General features: G+C 32.0%; 4 protein-coding genes across 12 annotated transcripts; 2 read left to right on the forward strand and 2 right to left on the reverse strand.

The window, feature by feature from the left end:
* Positions 1 to 552: 552 nt before the first annotated feature.
* Positions 553 to 5,848, reverse strand: Tao (Serine/threonine-protein kinase Tao). Of its 6 annotated transcripts, none has more exons than XM_035083969.1 (7): positions 5,772 to 5,848; positions 3,624 to 4,078; positions 3,200 to 3,548; positions 2,918 to 3,093; positions 2,655 to 2,817; positions 999 to 2,574; positions 553 to 905 (listed from the first exon to the last, which is right to left on the reverse strand). In XM_035083969.1, the coding sequence occupies exons 2-7, from the start codon at positions 3,927 to 3,929 to the stop codon at positions 785 to 787; spliced, it is 2,691 nt and encodes an 896-aa protein (XP_034939860.1). In that variant the 5' UTR covers positions 3,930 to 4,078; positions 5,772 to 5,848; the 3' UTR covers positions 553 to 784. The 6 variants fall into 6 exon arrangements, with proteins under 6 accessions (XP_034939860.1, XP_034939859.1, XP_034939855.1 ...); XM_035083968.1 differs by lacking the exon at positions 5,772 to 5,848 and adding an exon at positions 5,196 to 5,262; XM_035083964.1 differs by lacking the exon at positions 5,772 to 5,848 and adding an exon at positions 4,835 to 5,256.
* Positions 5,364 to 6,604, forward strand: LOC118067312 (nuclear factor interleukin-3-regulated protein-like). The gene is made up of 3 exons (XM_035083974.1): positions 5,364 to 5,667; positions 5,749 to 6,180; positions 6,257 to 6,604. Exons 2-3 carry the CDS (start codon positions 6,031 to 6,033, stop codon positions 6,584 to 6,586), a joined length of 480 nt encoding a protein of 159 aa, XP_034939865.1. The 5' UTR covers positions 5,364 to 5,667; positions 5,749 to 6,030; the 3' UTR covers positions 6,587 to 6,604.
* A 188-nt stretch (positions 6,605 to 6,792) lies between these two features.
* Positions 6,793 to 8,244, forward strand: Vps24 (vacuolar protein sorting 24). 3 transcript variants are annotated; one of them, XR_004690365.1, is made up of 5 exons: positions 6,793 to 6,916; positions 6,976 to 7,036; positions 7,182 to 7,576; positions 7,636 to 7,939; positions 8,018 to 8,241. XR_004690365.1 is itself a non-coding variant. In XM_035083973.1 (4 exons), the coding sequence occupies exons 1-4, from the start codon at positions 6,872 to 6,874 to the stop codon at positions 7,786 to 7,788; spliced, it is 654 nt and encodes a 217-aa protein (XP_034939864.1). In that variant the 5' UTR covers positions 6,793 to 6,871; the 3' UTR covers positions 7,789 to 8,244. The 3 variants fall into 3 exon arrangements, 1 of the variants encoding a protein (XP_034939864.1); XR_004690364.1 differs by having other exon boundaries at positions 8,015 to 8,240; XM_035083973.1 differs by having other exon boundaries at positions 7,636 to 8,244.
* Positions 8,245 to 10,118: 1,874 nt separating this feature from the next.
* LOC118067308 (ankyrin repeat domain-containing protein 13C) lies at positions 10,119 to 12,785 on the reverse strand. 2 transcript variants are annotated; one of them, XM_035083971.1, is made up of 4 exons: positions 12,039 to 12,783; positions 11,180 to 11,964; positions 10,699 to 11,099; positions 10,119 to 10,254 (listed from the first exon to the last, which is right to left on the reverse strand). In XM_035083971.1, the coding sequence occupies exons 1-4, from the start codon at positions 12,169 to 12,171 to the stop codon at positions 10,239 to 10,241; spliced, it is 1,335 nt and encodes a 444-aa protein (XP_034939862.1). In that variant the 5' UTR covers positions 12,172 to 12,783; the 3' UTR covers positions 10,119 to 10,238. The 2 variants fall into 2 exon arrangements, with proteins under 2 accessions (XP_034939862.1, XP_034939861.1); XM_035083970.1 differs by lacking the exon at positions 10,119 to 10,254 and adding an exon at positions 10,306 to 10,591 and having other exon boundaries at positions 12,039 to 12,785.
* Between the last annotated feature and the right edge of the window lie 149 nt (positions 12,786 to 12,934).

A 12,934-nucleotide genomic window follows, 5' to 3' on the forward strand; every position in this document is an offset into this window, starting at 1 on the left:
TGTTTGGAGCAGATCTTAAAAATACGGTCACTATCAAATGACGATGTTTTTGTTTGTGACACACCATTCTTTTAAATCATTCATGCTCGCTAGATTTTTCATTTCATATAAAGTATGTACACGACGTATTACGATAATGAGAGTCAGGTGATTGTAACGCTTTATTTTAACTTTCTTAATTAAGTAACATTATCATTGTATTGGGCAAGTTTTTGTGACTTTAAAATGGGAATTTTGTAAAAAATGCAACACGCCCTCTGTTTATTGCACTAGATTACAAATGTTACTTTAGGGAAACAATAGTAAATATTTAAAAGAACATTTAATTAAAAAATAAAACTCGTTGCTTAACTTCGTTTCCTTTGTTTCCCTAACACTTTAGAATACACATAACAATTGGCATCTTACATAAAAATCTGGCACAATCATCTGATTCTCGTTTAATAAACGATTACAAGACTCACATAGAATAAAAAAAGAATGACGGAAGTAAATGATCGTCAATAAACTTTGAGACTGAGGTAAATGAAAGTTATTAATGCATCATAAACGTTTTAAATGAGATGAGATAAAAAAAAATAAAAAATTTGGATGGACGACTCGATAGTTGATACTACTCATATACTACACTAATATGTTCGTAAGAAACTTTTCAATTTTTATCATGAGTTTTTTTTTTGTCAACGTCAATGCTAATAAAGTTTCTATGTCAAAGATGTCACAAGATTATTAGCTCGTTTGGTACGAGTCGTCATAAGACATACACATTGTATATTGTCAATAATTAGATACTATTAGGTGGAAAAGATGTAGAGCTATTGCTGTGAGCTAAACTTAACATGGAACCACTGAGACTTTCATCATCTGGATAAGATTCTTTTGATGCTTCTGCTATTGCCAGGGCACTATAATATAATATAAAGAATATTTATTAGTAAGTTAATAAATTTAACGTAAAAGTAAAGAAAAAAAAAATATTAAATTGAGATTGAACTCACCTGAAACCAATTCTTGCACTCTCTTCATCAAATTGCTGTAATTCACGTTCCTGTCTTTCATGTAACAACCGTATCCTTTCACTTCGCTCCTGAAGGAACTCCTGAGTTTCTAATTCCATTTTTTGTTCAAGTAAAGCCCTTCTAACTGATACACGATCTTCTAACTCTCGACGTTCACGATTTCTCTGTGCTTCAGCTTGCATCTTGTTCTTTGACTGATATGCCATGAGAATTTCCAACTCATAATTGAGTCGTTCTTTCAGATGATGACATTCAACCTCTTGCGATTCATCTAACCTGATACTCTGTTTTTGCAACATTTCAGCAATGCTCTGTTCATACTGATCACCAAGAAGTGCAAGTTTACGTCTTTGTTCCTCTTTTAATTTTTTTATCACTGTTTTTTGTTCATCCTTGGGAGTGGACTGGAGTATCTGAGCTTTCAAAGCTTTATATTGACGAGTTTGTATCTTGCACGTTTCTCTAAACTGCTTTCTTATTTGCATTTCTTTTTGTTTTAAACTCTTAGGCTGTTGTTTCAATTCAAGTGCATGCTTCTTTCGTAAATCACGTTCAGAGCGTTGCATATACTCCTGTTGATTGCACAGTTCCGTAGCATGCTGTCGCTGTATTTGCTCTTCACGTAATGAATGTACAGCACGTTGTTGCCTGTATTCGAGCTCTTGCGTCTTCTCATGATGCCTTAAAAGCATTGCGTGCGCTTGCTCCAACTGTTGTTGACGTTTATTGAGTTCTTCTCTGAGTAATTCTTGCTCGAGGCTATGGAAAATGAGCAATTTTTTTCTACGGAACTTTCTTATCTCCAAATCGAGATATTCACGTTGTCCCCGAGCAAGCCGCTGTTCCTCTTGAGCTTCCATCTGTCGTAAATTATCTTTTTGACTTTGTAAGGTGGCATCACGTTGTCTTTTGGGCGTAACTTCATCCTGTGAGAGTTCTTTCTTCCATCTCTCTTTATACGCTTTATATTCTCGTTTTTGTTGTGCCTCAAGCGCTTTACGATCAGCTTCTTGACGGCTTATTATTTCTTTCTGAAGCTTCTTCTCAGCATTTTGATTTTGTTTTAACTTACGCTCTAATTCTTGTATGTGCCTTAATTGTAACTTTTCAAGATCTTTGCTGAATTGCTGTAACAGCGTTTCATACTCTTTATCCAACAATTGTTTATGGGATTCAACCTCCATTTTACAACGTTCTTCAAGTTTAACTAGTGCACCTTGATGTTCTCTTCTCATTCTCTTATAGCCACTCATTTGTTCATGCATTTCTTCTTGCATATGCTCTTTTTGTTGTTTTGTAACAATTGAAGTAGTCCTTATTGTTGCAAAATTATTGGCACCATGCTCCAATAGATTGGCAGTAACACCCGCAGACGCTTTATGACGGTTTCTCACAGATCCAGACGAATAATCGTTTGCATCTGCATTAGGCAGTGGTAAACTATTTGTCGAAGAACTCTGAGAGCTCGCGGATACACCCATTGAATGAATTGAATGTTCGGAAGTGATTGAATTGCTCTTGCTACTGTCTCCACCTGTTTGTTCATCAGGTGTATCTAAACATAATAAAATTGTGTAATCAGATTATATAAAATTCATCTAGTAAATAGAACATAAAAAATACAATTATCCTTACCATCCGCGTCACCAACATTACTTTCAGTTTCGCATGCATCAATCATCAATATTTTCTTCATTTTCCGATAGTTCAAATTATCCAGTTCACGCACAGCCGCTTTTGTTCTTTGTATAAGGTCAATTAAAACTTGTGGTGACCGTGTCCGAGTAACAAAGGAATGCTACAAGATTTAATCAACCAATTATAATAATAATTACGTCAATTCTCTAACAATATTATCAAATGATAAATTGGAAAAAATGATACAAAAAATAACTTACCGATAAAAGTTTACCAGAGGAGGGTCTTTCATTTGGACTTTTTGTTAAACAAACTTCAACAAAATTACCAAAAATATCTGACCAATCAGGAGAATTCAACGTCGGCGTATCATTCTGGGCAATATGATAGAGTGCACTCATTGCATTCATGTTGAAGTACGGTGGCTTCCTTTCCGCTACAGATAAATTAGTTAGTCATTAGAGCACTTAGACAATATAGTACCTGGTGGAAATAATGAAAAACAAAAAACAAAAAAAATTTACTGGCAAAACGAACCTTACCCAATTCGATACATGTGATTCCAAGCGACCATACGTCAACTTTTCCATCATACTGGCCCTCATCCATAGCTAATATTACTTCCGGAGCCATCCAATATGGTGTACCCACAAAACTATTTGCTGGACACTTGATACTTGCTGATCCAAAGTCAGCAAGTTTAACTGTACCATTCTCTGTTAGGAGAATGTTACCTGCCTTAACGTCTCGATGTATTCTACCTAAAGAGTGCAGATAATGTAATCCACGTAATACTCCCTCACAAATTGCTGCTATTTCATCCTCCTTCAACGGACGCTTGTGAACTTCAATTATATCGGACGCTGAACCGAGACAATATTCCATCACCAGCTTTAAAAAAATAATGATTAAATTAGCAAATTAGGGAAAGAAAGAATAAAAAAAATGAATAATAAAATTTTTTACCCATGCTGTATGGTCTCTGAGGTAGCAACCCTTGTATTCAATAGTATTTGGATGATTGAGTTGTCGCAGGAAACGAATTTCCTTGAGAATATCCTGCCACTTCTCCACAGTTTGCTTGCCGAGATATGACATTTTTTTAATCGCGACGATTTCCTTCGTAAGTAGACATCGCGCATAATAAACTGCGCCAAAACTGCCATGTCCAATTTCCCGTAGGTCCTCAAATATCTTTTCCGGATCATTTTTTTCGAAAAGTTCAGCAATCTCGGGATCCTTAAGACTACCAGGTCTTGGAATAGCTGGCATAGTCAATAGAATTTTATATTTGATGGAATTTTTGTAAACTTGTTTCTTCTGCAATGACGTGGGTCCTTGCACTCTACCGCTTCGTACCGCGTGTCTTTCTTTTCATGTCAGTCCATCATCAGAGTTATCGACAAGTTTATATGAAATGCCTGAATAGGAAAGACAATAAAATTGTAATGAATATTAAATAGTTGATAGAAAAGTATATCTATAAGTAATAAATATATAATGCAGAAGAAAAAAGATTTTTTTTTAGAGCTGGAATAATTTAGTGACTAGACGACGTCATTTTGAAATGTGTGACACATATCCTCGAGTGGCTGCGGTTGCAAATAAGCGAGAAATCAAGGCTTGATCGCGTGAAGATTGCTTAATAAAAATATATATCTTTCTCTCTTAGTCTCATTCGCCCTCATGACTAATGAGTGAGATGAGAAAGAAAAAAACGTTTATCACGATTACCAAGTAGTATATCTAATGTGTCATTACAATGAAGTTTGGCAGAACATCTTACCAGTGACCGTGGCATTGGCCGCGAATCGACCTGGTTGAGATGTTTTCACTGAAGTTGATAGTCAATACCAAACATCATATTAAATATTTCGCTTGATATACAGGTTGAGGAAATACATAAATAAGAGCTGGATACCTCGAAAAGTGAGATCGTCAGGCACAAAAGGAGCCTTTGGGAAATTTACGCACGACTTTCTGCATACAGTGCCTTATTCCTCAGATATTATATAGCGTTACATTAATGTTCATAGAGAGCCAACCACGACAACAGCCAACACCACTAGCAGAATGAGAAGGAAGATGAATAGGAGGTGAGATACGGGTGTCCCACAATTTATGCCAGGGGATATTTTGTCATTTGATAAAAAAAGCTACGAGTAATATTCACCTACAAAATGGCGATAATGTGAACAGAGACATGCGCGCGACCGCTGGATACTTCAATTGTACCCTTTCACGGATTCACTCGACAATATTTATCACAAATCACGTCGATCACAACAGACATTGCTGTGCCATTTTCGTCAACCAACTTTGCCGTGCTTTGAGCGGTCCAAGAGTCTTGTATCTGTATGTACACGCCCCGATATGTACGTGACACGCACGCATGCACGATTATTACAGATTCACACACGCGCAAACCTCTTACTATTTTCTATGCAAGTGCACTCATATATTTTCAGTGTCGATCGCCAATCGTAAATCACAACAGTCTAATTGCTCGATTCATTTAATTTATTCAAACTAAACTACCTTTTTCTTACGAATTCTTACACCAAATAGAACGTTGTATATATTTCTGTGTAAACGAATTTCTTTACCAACAATTTTATCGTGTTTCATTAGTTTGCTCAAACTACCACCGATGTCGCTAGCAGTTCAATCCTCTTCGCGCGATTGTTACTTACATTCAAATTTTTATAACCCTTTGGTATCTAAATTTCAAGTTTGACTATTTTTTTTTATAACTGTAAAAATTATAATTTTTTAAAAATGCCTCCAAGTCCATACAACCGTAGAAAGAAACAAAAAAATAGTAATAATGAAAAGGATCTAAATGGTGTTACTGAATTAGTGTATGAATTTTTACGTCAAGTGTCAACATCAAATGCTTTAACACGTCGTCGAAAAAATGCTTTATACAATTTTCGAAAGTCTAATTCAATCAAAAAAAGGCCTGATGTCAAAAAATAATTAAATATACCTGAAACATACATTGAAAAAGGTATTGATATTCCATTTAATTTGATTACATTAAAAATAATTTATATTGATCATAATGGTAATTGTGAATTATTATTACTAGGATAAGTATGAATTTTTAAATACCTTTTCCTGGACATGAATGCGTGCAAAAAACAATATGTGTATGAGAAACAGTAACACTTGTCATGATCTTCCCCGATTACTGATGAGGTTAGAAGCTTTTGCAAAACATCAGGTGTTGGTTCTCACAGTTACGACAATCTCTGAACGATCTGATCACGTTATACAATGTGCACGAGTTTATACTAGTCCAATGCAACGAAGGTAATTTCAGTCTATAAAAGCCATTGAATCAGTCGTTACCAATAAACCTGTCAAGGATATGAACTCTTTAAGTCGATCAAGGCATCATCGAAGTGAAAAGAAACCTATACCTGAGGACAAAAAAGACGCCAAGTATTACGAACGCCGCAAAAGAAATAATCAAGCTGCTAAAAAGTCTCGAGATGCTCGAAGAATGCGTGAAGATATTGTGAGTTTTAATCATTTTCCATTTTCTATAAATTAAAGACTTGATTATTTTTATTTGATTAAATGTTTTATTTTAGATTGCATTAAAAGCACAATTTTTGGAAAATGAAAATGTATTTTTATGGAAAAAAGTAGTGTTATTATCTCAAGAGTTAGAAAAACTAGTGGCTTTTGTTCAAGAAATTCAACGAAATATACCTGACCTGAGAAGTAATCACAGCTTGTGGTTCAGTAATTATTTACAAACAACATATATTCCAGAACAAACGTCATGTTGTATGAAGAATATTCATGGCACAATTACAGAATATCCTACATCAGTTGAAAGTACTACGACTAGCGTGACAGCATTAACTACATTTATCTCACGACTCTCATCACAATTACCAACACTATCTACTTTGTAAAATCTATATATTTCTAGAGATTTCGAGTTAAATTTATTTGCTATACAAAAAGAATTTTCGTTTAGTTTTTGAATTGAATTTAAATAAAATTTAGGGAATAGTCATTTAATATTTTTAAATATTACGTCAGTGCAATAGGAATTAATAAATAGCGCCATCAATGTTTAAAATTACTAGTAAGATCAATTCTGACTCAGGAGGTAGTGCAGGGTTCTGTTGTTAGATGTAGATCATATTTTCAGAATCTAGATCCTTGACACGTCTGTCAAAATCTATGAAATAACAATGGGTCTTTTTGGAAAAACTCCAGAGAAAAACCCAAAAGAGCAGGTTAGATAATTATTTAATTTATTAACTTTATTAATAGTAATTAATACAAATTTTTACAGGTACAAGAATGGACTCATAAATTAAGAAAAGAAAGCTATCAGCTAGATCGACAGGTTAGGGGTGAGTCATTACTCAAAATAAATACAATAGAATATCAACAATGTCTAACTAAGCATTATGATAAGATAATAATTTGATTCGCTAAAACATTTTAACATGATAATTATTTTTTTGGAATTATGCCGATTTCTCATATATTTTTTAGCCATTCAACGAGAAGAAGAAAAAGTAAAGAAATCCTTGAAGGAAGCAGCTAAAAAGGGGGACAAGGATGTTTGTAAAATCCTTGCCAAAGAAATCATCCGTGCACGAAAAGCATGTAATAAAATATACACGTCAAAGGCACACTTAAATTCAGTTTCTTTACAAATGAAAAATCAACTGGCTGCAATTAGAGTAGCAGGTTCAGTTTCTAAGTCAACTGAAGTTATGCAAGCTATGCAAGCTCTTATAAAAGTACCCGAAGTAGCAGCTACGATGAGAGAATTGTCCAAAGAAATGATGAAAGCAGGAATTATTGAAGAAATGCTCGATGAAACTATGGATTCGATAGAAGACTCCGAGGAAATAGAGGATGAAGCAGATGAGGAAGTTGATAAGGTAAAGAATGTAAAAAAAGATTCTCATTTATGAATTATTAAAATATTTTTTTCTTTCAGATTTTGTGGGAACTCACTGCTGGGCAATTAGGTACGGCGCCTGCAATTGTAACAGAAACCCCTGGTGCTTCAACATCTAAAGAAGAACCTGAAGAAGCTTCTGATACAGAATTAGAAGAAATGAAAAACAGGTTACAAGGTCTCCGGAGTTAAATTGATGAAACAAATCAATTGAATAAATTTAATTCGTGCCTACAATTAGTAAATCAGACGCTTTTCCAGTATTCAATAACACACTTGCTTAAAGCGTTCTTTCGCACTGATTTTAATTACTGTATTTATTTTTTCTTCTAGATCGATTTAGGTCAGTATTGAAAAGATAAATATTTCAGAGTTTATTATTTATCTCTTATAAATATTGTACATTTTTATTTTCAAGAAGCTGGCTTCATGTCTGATAAGTAGCTGCAATGATTCATTAGAAATTATAATTAATATTTAGTATTTATACCAAGCAATAATCAACAATTTAAAACATTTGACAAAAACAAAAATTAAATACAAATGTTATATTTTTTGTAACATTTTTATAAATTGTCTTCACTTTATTATCGATTGTAATTTAAGAATTGATTTGAATGTGTAAATAACAATACTTATTATCAAAATCACACTATGATGTATTTTTTTATAATCTCCATAAAATGAAAAGGTTGATAAATATCAAATTAAGATGATAGTTTTTATCATATTGTACTTATATTTGTTTATATTATTATAGTTTACAAACATTTAAGCCAATATAATACACAATGAAAATATGGTGACAATAAATGAATGACAATTTTTATTGTAAGACATGAAAGTTACTTAACGTTAATATTTTACAGGATAAGAAACTGTTGTCATGCGAATTGGTCCAAGATGATAAATGCAGACGTATATTAATTATTATAATTAAACGTAATGATTATCATTAAAGTGATATTTTGGACGGTTTTACTATATTAAAACATTTCATCAACTACAGCAAATAAATTTATGAAACAAGTATAAAATTACTATTTTATAATCAATAAGATAACAAAAACTTTTATTGGTAGACCTGAGAGGAAAACACTAAAACAATAACATATTCTTTATTTTCATTAATGTTCTACGATTTGATAATATAGAGATAATTATTTTCATAACACAACACAGTACAAATGATTATACCAATATATCTTGAGATCTAACTAACAATATATATTGTGAATTTTATTTTATTTTTTTTTTTGCTCTTAACAAAACAACAACACTTTGAGTGAGAGACTAGGAGGAAGTGTCATAAAGGAAGGCTTCATAACTTAAAAATCAATTTTGTAAAATAGTTTATGTATAATTTTATCTAAAAACTTTCTAGCACATTAATATGATATGAAAAAGCTGCCTAACAGTGATATTAAACGGATAGACGTTAAATTTAATATAATTAGTGTCAAAAAATCATAGAGCGACCCCTTTTTTGTAATTTTAAATTTAATTATTAGTCAAGATAATCATCATGCATGTCAGAAAATACACAATTTAGAAAAATAGAAGAAACTACGGAGAAAATTGTATGCCAAATTGGATTGATTGATGAGCTTTGGTGCTTTGAATTGTGTAAAAATAGATATATGTATATATTTATAAATATTTAATATCAGGACTAGATTGCACGATGATAGAAGAGTTAGACAGGCACGTCTGTTGGGTGCTCAGTATATGTTTTCTTTAAATGTTTAGTTTCATAAAATTAGTTGATATAAATGAAATTCTACCACAAGGCCACGGTATAAATACGTCGCTCATTAAAATGTGGTAAGAATTCCAGTCCATAATCTCACTCGCATTGTTCTTGTGTTTAAATACATTTTTCTTGATATAAATATTGCTAACCATTGAGCAGGTATTTCCCATTTCTCATCATATGTTTCAATCAATTTCTTGTACTCAAAGATACCAAGTGCCAAATCGATACATATTCATTTTCAGAATTTAGATCAATTAATTAAATTATGTTGCATTATTGATTAGGTCTTGTGTAGCTAGTTCAAGATTAGGCAAAGTCATAGTTATTTAACAAAAAAATAATTTAGAATTTAGCAAAGCTTGTATAAAAAACATAAGTGATTCTTTTTGCTTTGGCAGTGGCTGATAAACTAGTAACATATTTTTTTTTTTTTAATTTAAGAAGGCAAACGAAATTAAAATATTTTTTAGTTTCATAGTATAAAACAAATGTTTAACGACACAAGCTTTTTGGGTCGCACTAAAAAGTAAAAATCATTTAGTATTTTATACTATACTTCGTCTAGTTACTACGAGTAGCCTTGGAATTAATACGTAGATTATCAGTAACTAAACAAGAAGTGTGGTTTTGATATTCACACATTAATACTTTCCATGGTCAATGATTATTCATGTTTATATTTTCATTTAGAGTATACGAACTTCATTTTTATCAGGTGCAAGCAGACATTGTCATATTATTCAATTAATAGCACACAGTAACTTGAATAAATACTACCAAGGCTTACTCCAAGAGGAAATTCTAGGGCTAGATGTTCTCCAAGTAGAGAAAGTAACCCTGAACCAGTTTGATAATTGACCTCAATTAATGTTAGGATATCAAAGCGTCATAAATCTGGGAATCTGTAAGTTAAATAATGTTTTTGTTATTTTTATTATTCGTAATTAATTTATTCAAATAAAAACCAAATATTATTATTTAATTTTCAAAAACTAGTTAGTAGTTTGGAGTTAGATGTGCAATGATGATGGTAGTAATTTTTTTATATTTTAGAAAAAAAAGCATTTATATCATGCGACATGGATTCGCAATCGTAAATAAGTTTTAGTATTTTAAATGTTAGAATCAAAAATTATTAATTTTCTTCATAAACCGTTAAATCTAGATTAAAACCCTTATCTTCACATAGACGAAGTGGTATGTCGAACCATCATCATTGTCATATACGCCCCGTAGTAGCTGAAATTTTTCAGGCAATTTTTATTAAAAAAATTATTTAATAAACAAATAGTTTGAAACATTTTTAAATATTACAAATTAAATTTGAGAATTAATTTATATCGTACCTCATAGGATCTTCAAAGTAATACATTGGTACTTCAAATGTCAATGGATCAATATCTTTTCTAAACGCAAACTCTTGAAATGTTATTTTTGCGGTAACAGTTGGCAAGATCGGAATATCAATCTTCACAGGAAATCCTGGAGGTAACTTCATTTTCACAAATTGACGAAGTTTATTGTAATGTTTGAAAGGAGCAATAACTTCCAAAACATTCAAGAGCATATCGACAGTCATTGGAAAATCTGGACTCATAGCAACAATTGCTTTAAATGATTTACTGCTCTCTTTGTACACCAAACTTCTACCTAAAAGAGGATATTCGCCTGGAGGAGCGGCAAGATATGTTTCCCACGATATATTTGTATCAGGAGGAGGATTTAAAGAAGCTCGTCTTACAGGAGGCTGTAAAAACATATTTATATAAAATCAATATATGTGTATATAATATATAATAAATTTATAAAAATATATTGACAATTTACCTCTCCATTGGCAAAACCTTGAGAGCTTCCTTTAGTTAATGTATCCATAATAGCTTTATTTTTTTGCAAATCTTCTTCACTCAAGTGTTCTCGTCTCTTTCTACTTTCCAATATCATACCATTAATTTGATAAATATCTGCTTGAAAGGAGCCGACCATTTCTCGCTTATCTTCTCTAAATATCCATCCAGTTCGAGCTCTTGAAAATGTGATACCCTTTGTTGACATTTGTGCTGCTATGATATCGCTAGACATCAGTATATCAACTTCATCTTCGATTTCATTCTCAGTCTCCACGTATCTAATTCTTTGAAAGACTTTTGATTTATTGTCAAGAACTGTGAGCGATATGTTAGGCTTATGATCACCATTGAATATGAAAGATATGTCACCACGCTCCCACCTCATATCATTAAAATCAACAAGTGTTGTATCCATTCTAATCGACGCTCCACGTTTATATATTCTACAAATATCTGATGGAAGTATTCTCGACACTAATGGTACCCAACTTTGAAAATCCCATTTAAGTTCCATATAAAAATCACCCATTTCACGTAAAGCAGCTACTAAATTTGGCCGCCTTTCTTCCAGTTGTTCTCTTGTTTGTTGTTTTAATTTCCTCACCAAAGATGATATCGTTTGTCTATCACCATAACTTACCGCCTCTGCTAAAGGACTCCATCCTGCTAAATTTTTTACTTTCACTGGTGCCCCATGAGATAAAAGAAGTTGAACACACTCCTTTCTTCCTAGCATTACAGCTAAATGTAATGGTGTATTTCCTGAAATGATAATAATCATTGGAACAATTGTTTATCTAAATAAATAAATAATAATATTGAGACAATGAGTTTACCATGTTTATCTTTTTCAGCAATGTCATGAGTTCTTAATAATGAACTTAATGACTTAATGTCTCCTTGAAAAATACATTTGTGGATGGGATATTCCACTTTTGAAGAATTATTACTATCCATAGTTGTTGTCATTTTATACAATTAAAAGTAACCACATTGTTATATCACTAGTATAAAGTTTTACTCAATCTTATTATTTAGAAAATATTATAATTCATCTTTTATATTCCTTAGAAACTTAATGTCACAATTGTTCAATTATCTACATCACACTAGCACGTTCTTTTTAATTTTAATAAATAAAATAAATGTTACGTCTGCACAATAATAGTCTATTTCCCATTGTCGCTTCTTAGAAATACAGATTGACGTTTTAGAAACGTTTAAAATACACTTTTAACATAAAGTAATTAGTGTAAATACGTAAGACGATAATCGGCAATTATTTAAATGATTGTTTCTGACAAATCTTGTAAAGACCGTATTGAGCGTGCTTAAACCATGTTATGCTGTTTAACAAAAAAGGTAACACGAGTCTTGATTCTTTATAACCTCAGAATGATCTCACTAATGAATTAAAATATTTATAAGATGTTTCGACATACATAAAATTAAATAAATAGCGTAGGCGTTCACTGTTGGTATGTATTAGATAACTGTCAAAAATACAAGAGACGTCAATTATTAAACATGCACAAGTTTCGCCATTTTTGTACACATTTGTGTCATCATTGATTGCCGATTGCCACACATACAAATTTTTTTACAAAATTATGGACTTTATTAACTGAAGGTAAACAAGAGAGTATTCTTACCGGAAAAGTCATAGCGTCATCGCCATTATTACAGTTAAATGTCTCTACAGACGCTATAGATATTTGCTATAGTATGTCAT

This window comes from Chelonus insularis, unplaced genomic scaffold, assembly GCF_013357705.1.
Source record: "Chelonus insularis isolate UGA/USDA-ARS -01 unplaced genomic scaffold, ASM1335770v1 contig_377_pilon, whole genome shotgun sequence".
NCBI lineage: Eukaryota > Metazoa > Arthropoda > Insecta > Hymenoptera > Braconidae > Chelonus > Chelonus insularis.